This window comes from Macaca nemestrina, chromosome 10 (assembly GCF_043159975.1).
Source record: "Macaca nemestrina isolate mMacNem1 chromosome 10, mMacNem.hap1, whole genome shotgun sequence".
Classification (NCBI taxonomy): Eukaryota; Metazoa; Chordata; class Mammalia; order Primates; family Cercopithecidae; genus Macaca; species Macaca nemestrina.
The window spans coordinates 114,564,077-114,576,674 of NC_092134.1; the positions used below are offsets into that span (position 1 = coordinate 114,564,077).

The 12,598-nt window shown below is 37.5% G+C and overlaps 2 protein-coding genes across 9 annotated transcripts in view; both read right to left on the bottom strand.

Annotated features, from left to right (window-relative positions):
- LOC105492168 (single-pass membrane protein with coiled-coil domains 2) overlaps positions 1-6,660 on the bottom strand; it is a 79,596-nt gene extending 72,936 nt beyond the window's left edge. The window contains exon 1 of the mRNA XM_011759161.3: positions 6,579-6,660. The gene's annotated coding sequence lies outside the window, so the exon portion shown is untranslated. The remainder of the gene's footprint in view (positions 1-6,578) is intronic.
- BMAL2 (basic helix-loop-helix ARNT like 2) overlaps positions 6,604-12,598 on the bottom strand; it is a 70,546-nt gene continuing 64,551 nt past the window's right edge. For 7 of the 8 annotated variants that reach the window (XM_071071998.1, XM_071071993.1, XM_071071991.1 and 4 more), the window contains one exon: positions 8,814-12,079. In XM_071071998.1, coding sequence (XP_070928099.1) covers positions 11,943-12,079 — 137 coding nt within the window. In that variant the 3' untranslated portion in view covers positions 8,814-11,942. Of the gene's footprint in view, positions 6,763-8,813; positions 12,080-12,598 lie in introns of those variants that run through there. The other variant, XM_071071992.1, reaches the window with a different exon arrangement.

Consider the following 12,598-nt stretch of genomic DNA (forward strand, 5'->3'; position numbering starts at 1 on the left):
AACTCCACTGCTTATGAGCAGTGGGGTAAGTTACTTAACTCTTAAGCCCCAGTTTGCTTGTGTATAAAATGGGGGATAATACCAGCATTTATCTTCAGGATTGTTAGGAGGCTTACATTAATACATGTAATAGGCTTAGGAACTGTGCCAGCCATGGTAAGTATTTAATGAAGGTTCGATTTTATTCTTATTCCCTCAAAATTTCAACAACGCAAGAGAATTCAGATTGTAGCATTGGCAGATGGTTCCAAGAATAAACATGTTGGAATTAGATTTCTATATATAACAAAAGTTTAAAGGAATGCTAACACAGCCAAACTGTTTCTGAAAGTTTGGTTCTAACACAGTGGAACCTCCTGGGTTCAAGCAATTCTCCTGCCTCATTGACGAAAGTGTTTGATGGGTGGTCTGATAAATTAAAAATTTTAAAAGGAAACGTTAAAGTCAGAAAAAGCCACTATTCCCTCTGCTATCTTATAAATATTTTATAAACAAATATATAGAACTATATTTTATAGTTTGAACACTTTTCAGAAAATAAGAGAAGAAAAAGTGATATACTATCACATAATGGAAAGATCAGTATCAAACTCTACTTTATTAACTTAAACAGTTTGGTACTGGTGAAAGAACAGACAATCACATTAATTCAACTCCTTGCCCACCACCACCATTACTTCCTTTCAAAACGAGTACCAGAATATTCAAGAACTTAATCAATGGTAATGGCAACATTTCAAATCAGTGGGAAAAGAAAGGACTAGTCACTGGAGAGTTGTGGAGAAAGAGCATAATATTTTGGAAAGAAAAATAGACTCCTGTATCTTATTATAGGCCAAAATAAACTTCAGCTAGATCAAAGACTTTAGTATAAACTACGAAACCACAGGACACCTAGAAGGAAACTGAGGTGTGTGTTTATTTGATCTTGGGGTGGAGAAGTTTTCCCTCCTAAGCATAAAAACAAAGAAATTAAGCAAGAAAAATCAACATATTTAACCACATAAAATTAACTCTGGAAAGAATGCTGAATGCAAACTGTTTATGGCAATTGGGCAATTTTGATCTGGCAATTGCACTCCAAGAAATTCATTCTAAACAACAGAAGAGAGGTATACAGCATGTGTGTGTGTAGAAGGATATTAGCTGTCATGTTACCCATAACAGTAAAACTTTCCAACATCCTAAATGCTCCATAATAAAGAAATATTTAAATGAATTGTTGACTTCCGATTCTATACTCATTCTGGGCCACTCATGAGTGACAATAAAAGCATACTTAGAAACATAAGTACAATAATCAGCTAAAAAATGGTATAAGTGGTTGCTCTGGAGAACAAGAATTAGGGCTAAGGTGGGGACTTTTTTTTTGTAATTTTATGACTTTAAATGTTATCTGACTTTTAACCAATATATGTGTTACTTTGTACAATTTCATTATTCTTTTTTGTATTAAACAGTAGGATTCTAACTTTTAAAAAATCATTAGAATATAAAGGCCTTGAAAAAAGAGAAAGAATAGCCAAGTGTTGACTATGGTTTTTCACTAGGTGGTAAAATTCCTTATTAGGTGATTTTTATTTTCTTTTTAGCACCTTTATATAATCCTGAATTTTCCAAAAATGAATGTAAAGTTCTTCTACAATCAGAAAAAACAATTAAAAATGCAATCTGCTACTAATATGTTACTACAAAGAAACAGAATTAGTGTCTTTTTACTCCTGTTTATTATTTTACATATAATCTGTGTCCATTTTCTCCCCCAATAATAGATATTTCAGACACTATAACTGTGTTTTACTTGAACTTTGCTAAATCAAATGGAGCATTTATGGGCTCCCAAATAATTTAATCATCAGCTAATTATGTGATATTGGTCTACATATCCCTTCTGGTAGATGAGAAGCCTTTTGGGTGATTGCTCAGTCAACAAAGTATTAAATACAATTTTCAAGGGCTCTGTTAAGTTTTAAGTTTATGTAATGTAGGCATCTCATTTTAGTGTAGTTGTGTAAAAAAAAAAAAAAAAAGTAAATTTATTTGATGTATTTACCCCCAAGGTAAAATGTAACAGATTTCCTCCTGGACAGGAGTAAATGTGAGAAGCATTGCCTTAAAGTCAGCCAAGAGCTAGGAGTGTCTAAGAAACTGTAATTCCAAGGCCAGAGGCACACAGCTGGACAAGAATTTAAGACAACTCTTAATACTGACTCCCTTAACACACAATGCCTTAAGCAATGGACAAAGTCCTCCACAGTGACTAGTGGCTGAGTATTAAAAAAAAAAAAAAAAAAAAAAAAAAAAAGGTGGCCAAGATTAAGATTAAAAAGGTGTGACACAGCTTTCTCTGCCTTGCCTCCCCTCCTCAACAAAAAACAACCAAAACAGCCAAACAAAAAGATTGAGGCTCACGTACTGAAAGTGCCCTTGCAAGAATTATAACAGTGAGAAAAATCTGACATAGGAAAATCATGACAGTTACGGAAATCTGACCTAACCAGCTCCATCTTGCTTCTAACTTCCAAGGTATCCTTGTTCATTCCTGGGTGTAGGTTGAATTAACTTTGGGAGGGGTTTAGTTTATAGTTTAACTTTGAAACAAAGATGCTAACAGCCCCTCCCTGAAACAAACTCACTCCTTGCCTGGGGACCAGACTGCCTTTGTAAAACTAACAAATTATTTACAAGATTAGAAATTATGGCTTGGGAGTATTCCCACCCTCCCCAATTGCTCCTGTGGATAACATCACTATTGTAAAACCTATCATTGGTGTTCAGAGATGTTTCTGATGAACCAACTGGTGTCACCCACAAGGGTAATCCGGCTCAACTAGTTCTGCGATCCCACCCAGGAACAGAAGACAGCAAGAAAAACCAGCTTCAACCCCGTATGATTTCATCCCCAACCCGACCAATCGCATTCCCCATTCCCTAGCCTTCTGCCTGCAGAAATATCTTTAACAAACTCTCACCTCCAAAGTTTGGGGATGGCTGATTTGAGTAACAATAAAACTCCAGTCTCCCATTTACCTGGCTCTGCATGCATTAAACTCTTTATTATTATTATTATTATACTTTAAGTTCTAGGGTACATGTGCACAATGTGCAGGTTTGTTGCATATGTATAAATATGCCATGTAGGTGTGCTGCACCCATTAACTCGTCATTTACATTAGGTATATCTCCTAATGCTATCCCTCCCTGCTCCCCCAACCCCATGACAGGCCCTGGTGTGTGATGTTCCCCTTCCTGTGTCCAAATGTTCTCATTGTTCACTTTCCACCTATGAGTGAGAACGTGCGGTGTTTGTTTTTTTTGTCCTTGTGAAAATCAATGTGCAAAAATCACAGGCATTCCTATACACCAATAACAGAGAGCCAAATCATGAGTGAACTCCCATTCACAATTGCTTCAAAGAGAATAAAATACCTAGGAATACAACTTACAAGGGATGTGAATGACCTCTTTAAGGAGAACTACAAACCACTGCTCAACGAAGTAAAAGAGGACACAAACAAATGGAAGAACATTCCATGCTCACGGATAGGAAGAATCAATATTATGAAAATGGCCACACTGCCCAAGGTAATTTATATATTCAATGACTTTCTTCATAGAATTGGGAAAAAAAACACCTTTAAAGTTCATATGGAACCAAAAAAGACCCCACATTGCCAAGACAATCCTAAGCCAAAAGAACAAAGCTGGATGCATCATGCTACCTGACTTCAAACTATGCTACGAGGCTACAGTAACAAAAACAGCATGGTACTGGTACCAAAACAGAGATATAGACCAATGGAACAGAACAGAGGCCTCAGAAATAATACCACACATCTACAACCATCTGATCTTTGACAAACCCGAAAAAAATAAAAAATGGGGAAAGGATTCCCTATTTAATAAATGGTGCTGGGAAAACTGGCTAGCCATAAGTAGAAAGCTAAAACCAGATCCCTTCCTTACACTTTATATGAAAATTAATTCAAGATGGATTAAAGAATTAAATGTTAGACCAAAAACCATAAAAACCCTAGAAGAAAATCTAGGCAATACCATTCAGGACATAGGCAAGGACTTCATGTCTAAAACACCAAAAGCAAGGTAACAAAAGCCAAAATTGACAAATGGGATCTAATTAAACTAAAGAGCATCTGCACAGCAAAAGAAACTACCATCAGAGTCAACAGACAACCTACAGAATGGTAGAACATTTTTGCAATCTACTCATCTGACAAAGGGCTAATATCCAGAATCTACAAAGAACTCAAATTTACAAGAAAAAAACAAACAACCCCATCAAAAAGTGGACAAAGGATATGAACAGATACTTCTCAAAAGAAGACATGTGTGCAGCCAAAAGACACATGAAAAAATGCTCATCATCACTGGCCATCAGAGAAATGCAAATCAAAACCACAATGAGATACCATCTCACACCAGTTAGAATGGCAACCATTAACAAGTCAGGAAACAACAGGTGCTGGAGAGGATGTGGAGAAATAGGAACACTTTTACACTGTTGGTGGGACTGTAAAGTAGTTCAACCATTGTGGAAGACAGTGTGGCAATTCCTCAAGGGTCTAGAACTAGAAATACCATTTGACCCAGCCATCCCATTACTATTAATGGGTATAATCCCATTAATACCCAAAGGATTATAAATCATGCTGCTATAAAGACACATGCACATGTATGTTTATTGCAGCACTATTCACAATAATAGAGATTTGCAACCAACCCAAATGTCCATCAATGATAGACTGGATTAAGAAAATGTGGCACATATATGCCATGGAATACTATGCAGCCATAAAAAATGATGAGTTCATGTCCTTTGTAGGGACCTGGATGAAGCTGGAAACCATCATTCTCAGCATTAAACTCTTTACTGTAATTTCCCCATCTTGATAAATTGGTTCTATCTGGGCAGCAGGCAAGAAGAGCCCGTTGTGTGGTTGCAATACCTACAACAATTCTAGGGAGTCAACCAGCATGAATTACAAGAGGTTCTATTGTCCCTTCTGCAGATAACCCCTTCCTCCCTCTGGCCCCAGGCTGTCTGGCTGTTGGCTATTTCTGATGTCTTTTCCCCTTCAAGGATGCCTTTGAAGTTCATTTTAATGTATTTAATAAGAATTAAAATGTTATAAAGGGAAGACAAAATAAGCAGTATGTTCTGTCCACCCTGAGGCCCTCTGTTCCCTACTCCACTTTCCTCAGAAGAGCCCTAGAATAAGAGGTCTGTGGACACGTCCATTTGTTGTTTGTGAATGGCAAGATCAGCGGTTCTCAAAGTGTGGTCCCCAGGCCAGATACCTCAGGATCACCTGGCAACCTACTGGAAATGCAAAATCTCAAGCTCCAAGACAGACCAACTGAATTGGAAATTATGGGCGTAAGGGGATCCATAATCTGTGTTTTAACAAGTCCTCCAGGTAATTCTGATGCAACTAAATGTGAGAGCCATTGGTCTGGATAAATAGGAAAAACCTGCAAGAGTGTAACATATTTTGACTACTCTTCACAAGCAAAGTTAAAGCCTGACCTTCCCATACTCTATTAGCACTCTGCACATCCATTTAAAGCAGCAGCTATCATATTCTATAGTTACTGCTTTCCACTGTCTTTCTACTAAACTGTGGTCTCTTAAGAGCAGGGACTATGGCGTTTTCAATTATCTCTAAGAGCATAGCACAGGATAAATAAGTGCTTAAATGGAAACAAATGGTGTCATTTATTAAGAACCATTTGAACTTTCTTTTAAAATGCCTTATAGATGTCCCCCTTAGCAAACAAAATTGTTTATCTCTTTGTGCTGTAGACATACGTCTTCCCAAACACCCTACCTCAGTTGGGTTCTCTAGGTACTTAACGCTTTCCCATTGGTTATGAATTTCTACTGTTATTTGGGTTAAACTTTTGCAAGGCTTAAACTGCTGTTATACTACTTATATATTTGTTTGCTATATAGTCTCAGGAACTTTTTACTAACTTAATGAAGCATCTCTATAACACTAATTTCCAACATTTATTATCATACTGTAGAGCTTATATATATATAATATATATTATATATATATTACATATATAATATATATTACATAATAATATATATTACATACATAATATATAATACATATCATATTACATATATATGTTATATTACATATATTATATATTGTATCTATTATATATAATATACATTATATTACATATATAATTTATTATATTGCACATATATTATATTGCATATATATTACATATATAATATATATTATATTACACATATAATATATATAATGATCATTGTTAAAATTACTGTCAATGTGATAAGCACTTTATGTAAGCTAATTTAATCCTCACTAAAGCTCTGCAAGGGTATTTACAAACGAAGTCTACTTTACAAACGAAGAAACGGGCTCAAAAGCTTCAGTGTGCTGCTCATCTCAGATCTGTCTCCCATCCTCCATACTCACATATCCAACTATCTACTAGACATCACCCGGATGAACACAACTTGTGTAGAACTGATGCATCTTCTACTCCAAAGTTGTCTCTCCTCGTGTAACTCTTACCTCTTGAACAGCACTGCAATCCAGACCCCTGGGGCCAGAAACTTGAGTCATTATTCACAGCTTTTGCTTCAACATTTCCCATATGCAATTGGTCCTCAAGTTCTTGCCATTCTACTTCTGTAATACTAATCTCAAATCTGTATCCTCTTCACCTTCACAGCCTCTTGTGCTGGCAGCAGGAGACCTGGGGAAGAGGAGAGTCCAATGTGTTGGAAGATTCCCATGGGAGATCCCCATGTTATTTATGGGATTCCAACAGGGCTGCCTTGCCAACCTTCAACCCAAGGTTGGGCATGTATCACAGCCTGGCCAATCCGTATATTCCAGCCTGTTGACCTGGAAAGAACCTACTGCTTATTTTGCCTTCCCTTCCTAACATTTTAATTCTGATTAAATAAATTAAAATAAACTTTAAAGGCATCCTTGAAGGGGAAAAGATGTCAGATGCCAACAGCCAGACAGCCTGGGGCCAGAGGGAGGACCGGGTTATCTGCAGAAGAGACAATAGAAGCTTGTAATTCATGATGGTTGACTCCCTAGAATTAGTGTAGGTACTGTAACTGCCCAATGGAAGGTCCAGGTAGACCAAGTTGATCCAGAGGCCCAGTCAGTGCACATTTGCGTGTGAATTACTAGGAAACAGAGAGGCTCTCTTTCCATTGAAATTGTCAGGTATAAGAACAATACATGCTTGGAACTTCTGAGTGTCATTATGGGGAGAGGGTCTACCGACACATAAAACCAGCTCAGAGGAAAGCAAAGCTGACAGATGAAATGAGGAAGAGGCAGAAAGGGAGGAGGAGAGAGTAAGAGGGTCAGATAAGGCTGATGATGTTGGAGTCTGATATGAGCAGAAGAAAATCTTTACTGGTTAAACCACTGAGATTTTGGAGTTGTTATAGCAGTTAATATACCCTGGGGAACACACCCAGAAACATACATAGTAACAGAGTTCAATGTACCCCTCTGCCCAGTGGTTTGAGGGCACTGGATGGTTTCCTTAATCTATGTTTCCACATTAGAAAGTAGTTAAGGGCATACTTTTTGGAGGAAGTTTATTAAATTAAAAAAAAAAACTACAATGAGTAATTATAAAAATATAATTTCACTCTTTTCATTATTTACTACAAAAATTTAAAAATACCAATATACAGATAAGCGCAAGTGAACTGGAAAAGAGCTAAAAATTTTATAAAAGACAAATCTAAACTCAAGAATATATGAGCAGTGACATACACCACATACTCTTGAGTGAGTTCAGAAAGCATATTCCATGCTGGACAGGTTTCTTTCCAGGTCAGTTTTTATTGGCACCACACCTGGAAAGCTCTCTAAGCCAAAGTTCTTATGTGTCAGGATCTTCCTAGACCTCCCTTGGAAAGCATTTCTCATAAAACAACTCTCACCAGACAGGCTGACTTATTGTAGGCGCAAAAATCATAAATGCCTCTCATAGGCCCCATGGAGCTTGGAAAAAAAAGATCTGCTAATGAAAACAAAGCATTATAAAAACGGAAAAGTGGCACCTAGTGGCCACTTAGCAGCTTTTCTTTATGGCTTCTAGTTAATCATAGATGTCGGCCTCTCTGCCCATAGCATTGTGCTGGGCAAGTACGAATCTCCAATTCCAGAGCCCAGCAATGACCTGCCCGAGGGGGAGATACCTCTCGGCAGCATGATCTGAACCCGGACACTACTAAACATGGTCTGGTAACTAAATATTGGCTATTTCTTGTAGCTGTGCCCCAGATTTTATGGAGATCCCTCAATGACTATGATGACAAAGACCTCCTTTTCTGTCGTGACACTGTAAATAAACACTTCCCTTTAAATTCCATTTATTAAGCTCTATTCTGTACTTTCCTGTTTGTCTTTCTGTTTCACGACAGATTTCTAAATTTGGTGATGACCATATAACTCATTTCACTTGATTCCAAGTATCATCCTGTAATAAAATATCTGATATTTTAAAGTTTATTATTTTCAAAAGTTTAAATTTGGTAACATGGATAGAGACTTGTTATTTGATCTTACAGATTCAAGGATCAATAAATAATTGTTCTTCAAACATGGTACTTAAGGAAAAATGTTCTTACGGTATAAACTTTGGTCTACTTCAATAGTAACCACTTAATATAATGTTCTAGAGCAGCGCTGTCCAATAGAAATATAATCTGAGCCACATGTATAATTTTATTTTCTTCTAGCCACATTAAAAAAGTAAAAAGATACAAGTAGAATTTTAATGTTTTATTTAATTCAGTATATCCAAAATATCATTTGAACATGTAATTAATATAAAATTATTAATGTGATATTTTACATTCTTTTGGTAATACTAGTCTTCAAAATCTGGTATGTATCTTACATTGACAGCACACCTCACTTTGTGCTAGCCACACTGCAAGTACTCAGCAGCCACATGTGGCTAGTGGCTACCGCACTGGACAGCACAGTTCTAGGTTCCACCCTAACGCCCACGTCCTGTGGATTAGAATCCCAGGATCAGAGTTGGAAGTAAACAGAGAGTTCAAACCTCCTTTTAAAAATGAGGCAGCTGAGGCACAGAGAGTTTAAATGGCTTGCATGAGGTCACACAGCTAAATTCAGCCTCAACAGGGTCTTCTGATTCTAGGCACTCTTCCCACTCCACTACATTATTGTACTGGTAATTCTAAGGGTTAAAAAAAAGTCTACAGTACTGTTTTTATACTTTTATGCAATTTGTGGATATGTTCTTTCTCACCAAAGTTCAAACAATTGATTTGTAGGAGAAAAAAGTAACATAGTGTATGCCATAAAAATATGTCATGTCCCACAGCAAAAATCAAATTTAGTTGAAGACAACTAAAACATTTTGAAGGAAACACAAACCTTAGGAGAGCGACGGTATCATACGATGCATGGATTAGATTCTGAGTCCAGGACAAAAGGATCTACAGAAAATATTAGAGTGAACTAATAAAGGATCAAACCATGCACAGAGTATTCAACTGGCTATCTGCCCACTGGTCTATGGAATCGAACAGCCCCTCCTCTTGCAAAGAGAAAAAACTGCCACTGTCTGAGGCAGCACTGGTCTGCCTCTAGAAACTCTGCCTCTCAAATCCTGGCATCAGGAGGGCAGGTCTGCCCCCATCTGCTTTTGAGGCCATCCAGCCATGATGGCCTACCCTGCCACTCCCGGCTCAGGCAGACTCTTTGGAAGCCAAGTCCAACCCGCAATGGCTCAGTCCCCTAAAAAGTGATATTGGTAGGCAGGCCTCCCTGCCCAATTTAGAGAACACAGGGGATCTTTCACACTTCCTTAGACTTAACTATAATGCTTAGGCTGCTGCACACCAATTCTCCCCATCTCATAGGATTTCTTTGGCTTATTCTAAACCTGATGTCTCTCAGGTCCTCGAGTGTCAGACCAGGAATGATGCCGGCCCTCCGACATTGCTGGGACACTGTATCAGTTCAAGAGGTCAGGGTGCCAATACATCCTTGTCCACGCAGCCCCTGCACATTTCACACTTGAACATTTGTTTTTGGTTATTGTCTGTTGGTATGTTTGTCATTAACATGTCTGACAGAAGTTCTAATCTATCACCTACAGCTAAAGAAATAGCATGCAGGGTCAAAATGCTTTGTTTTGGCGAGGGGCTCTGAGGGAAATTTGCTGGAAAGATGTAGCACCATATAGAACAGGAAACTGGATTTGAAGCCCACATTGAAGTGTGAGGGCTGCTGCATGAGTTCCCAGCCTATCTGACTTTCATTTGTGAGGCACAAGAGAGAATATATGGGAGCATACTCGGTAAGCTATGAAGAGATACCGAAGCAGAAAGTGTCATAAAGTAGGATCCCCGAGAAGGTAGACATGCAGTATTTTAAATAATCTTAATTCTTATACTCAACTTGAGCCATCTCTAGATTAATTACTGTTAAAAATGCTCTCCAAATTTTAAATTATAACTAGAAAATCGGTTTTAAAATTATTTCTCATTGCCTCATAATTTAAAAAATGTACTTGTCATTTGTTTCATTACCTTTGGTTACAGGCAATAATAACTGTAATTACCTAGTTACCTAGAAAGCTACAACTAGTTCCTAGGTCAGTTAGTTAATCATTTAACCAGTGAGACCAATGTTTTCCCAAATGTGTATAAAGAAACTTGTTTATATACATTACACATTTAAAACTATGAATTCAATGTGTGACTTTACACAAGACATTTAATCTGCCCAGGCCTACTTTTTTCCTCTAGGACAAATCTATCCCTAAGTATTTTTTCAATGTCAAAAACCTAATCTAGCTATAATAGAGATCTTCAGTGATTATATTAAGAGTAAATCTTATTTATTTATTTTTTTTGAGATGAAGTCTCACTCTGTTGTCCAGACTGGAGTGCAGTGGTGCGATCTTGGCTCACTGCAACCTCTGCCTCCCAGGTTCAAGCAATCCTCTCACTTCAGCCTCCCAAGTAGCTGGGATTATGCCTGGGTAATTTTTTTTTTTTGTATTTTTAGTAGAGATGGGGTTTCACCATATTGGCCAGGCTGGTCTTGAACTCCTGACCTCAAGTGATCTGCCTGCCTCGGCCTCCCAAAGTACTGGGAGTACAGGCGTGAGCCACCATGTCCGGCCTAGTAAGAGTAAATCTTACATGCAAAGGTTAATCCCCAAGATCTAGGGCCCAAGATCCTTCCTTTTCTGTAAGGAAAACTGAAACTCTTTTGACTTTCTGCATTTTAAGTAATAAATCATCTCACTTAAAATTCATCTTAAAGTGCTCAACTGAGCATACATATCCCAGCTCTGTGCTTGCCTAAGTCTCCAAAGATCAAATACAGTATTCAATGTGATTATGACTATAAATTGCACTGTCCCTTTAAATGTTCAAGTACTCACTGTTTTCTTAAAGTGTGTAAGCCCTATCCTCAATTAAGGAAATTCGCAAGGAATGGAAAATGTTCCAAATTATACAAACCTACTATTATAAATGAATCTTAGACACAAAGGAAAATATCAATATATTACATTACCCCAACTAAAAAAAACTGCATCAAAAATAAAACAAAGCCAAAACAATAGGTATGTAGTATTCTTGGTTAGAAATATTTTAGCAAAAATATGGCAACTAGTGGATTACAAGCCATTTCACTGAATAAAGGAGTCTATAATAAACTTGGTTCTCTTGGGAGGAAAACATATTTCCCCACATCCCTGTGACAATAAGATGCAAATCTATAAAAACTGGTAGAACATTAATAAAAGATACAAACAACATCAATACAGTACTGAAGAATAGTTGAGACAGTTTTTCGTAAATAAAATGCTTTAAAATGTTTCTCATTATTGGAGTTAAAAATCAAAGGCTAGAGGGTCCACTGGATGTCACTGAAGTCCCCAGGGTCTCCCAGGCCCCCCTCTGCTTCTAAGTAATTCATAAATGCAGCCATGGCTGTGTCATCATTGTCACACAGGGTATCGAAATCCAACTGTGCACCATCACCTATGAATTAAAATACAGGCCTGTGTAAGTAAAGGTGATCAAGAAAGTCACATGTTTCACACATTTAGAGGCTAAAGAATGATTGTGATTAAAAAAATGGCAAAGCAAGGCTAGAAAACCATAAAATGTGTTTTTGAAGGCAAAGTATGTATCTTAAGCTGCAGACGGCTGATATACTTTTAAATGGGTTACCTAGTTTTACAACAATCTGCCAGATAAATTGCACCTAATTCATCTGTTACAGAGAAGTAAGCTAGTCTATGAGTTTTCTAATAGGAAATTACATTGCTAAAGGGTACAGACTCTCACTCAGAGAGCTGGAAGGAAGCTAGGAGATTGTGTGTGTGTGTGTGTGTGTGTGTGTGTGTGTGTGTGTGTGTGTGTGTGTGTGTGTGTGTGTGTGTGTAAATCCTGTGTGTGTGTGTGTGTGTGTGTGTGTGTGTGTGTGTGTGTGTAAATCCTGGAAGGAGAAAATGTAATCTGCTTGTGAAAGAACGCTATCTGTTTCATACTGAAATG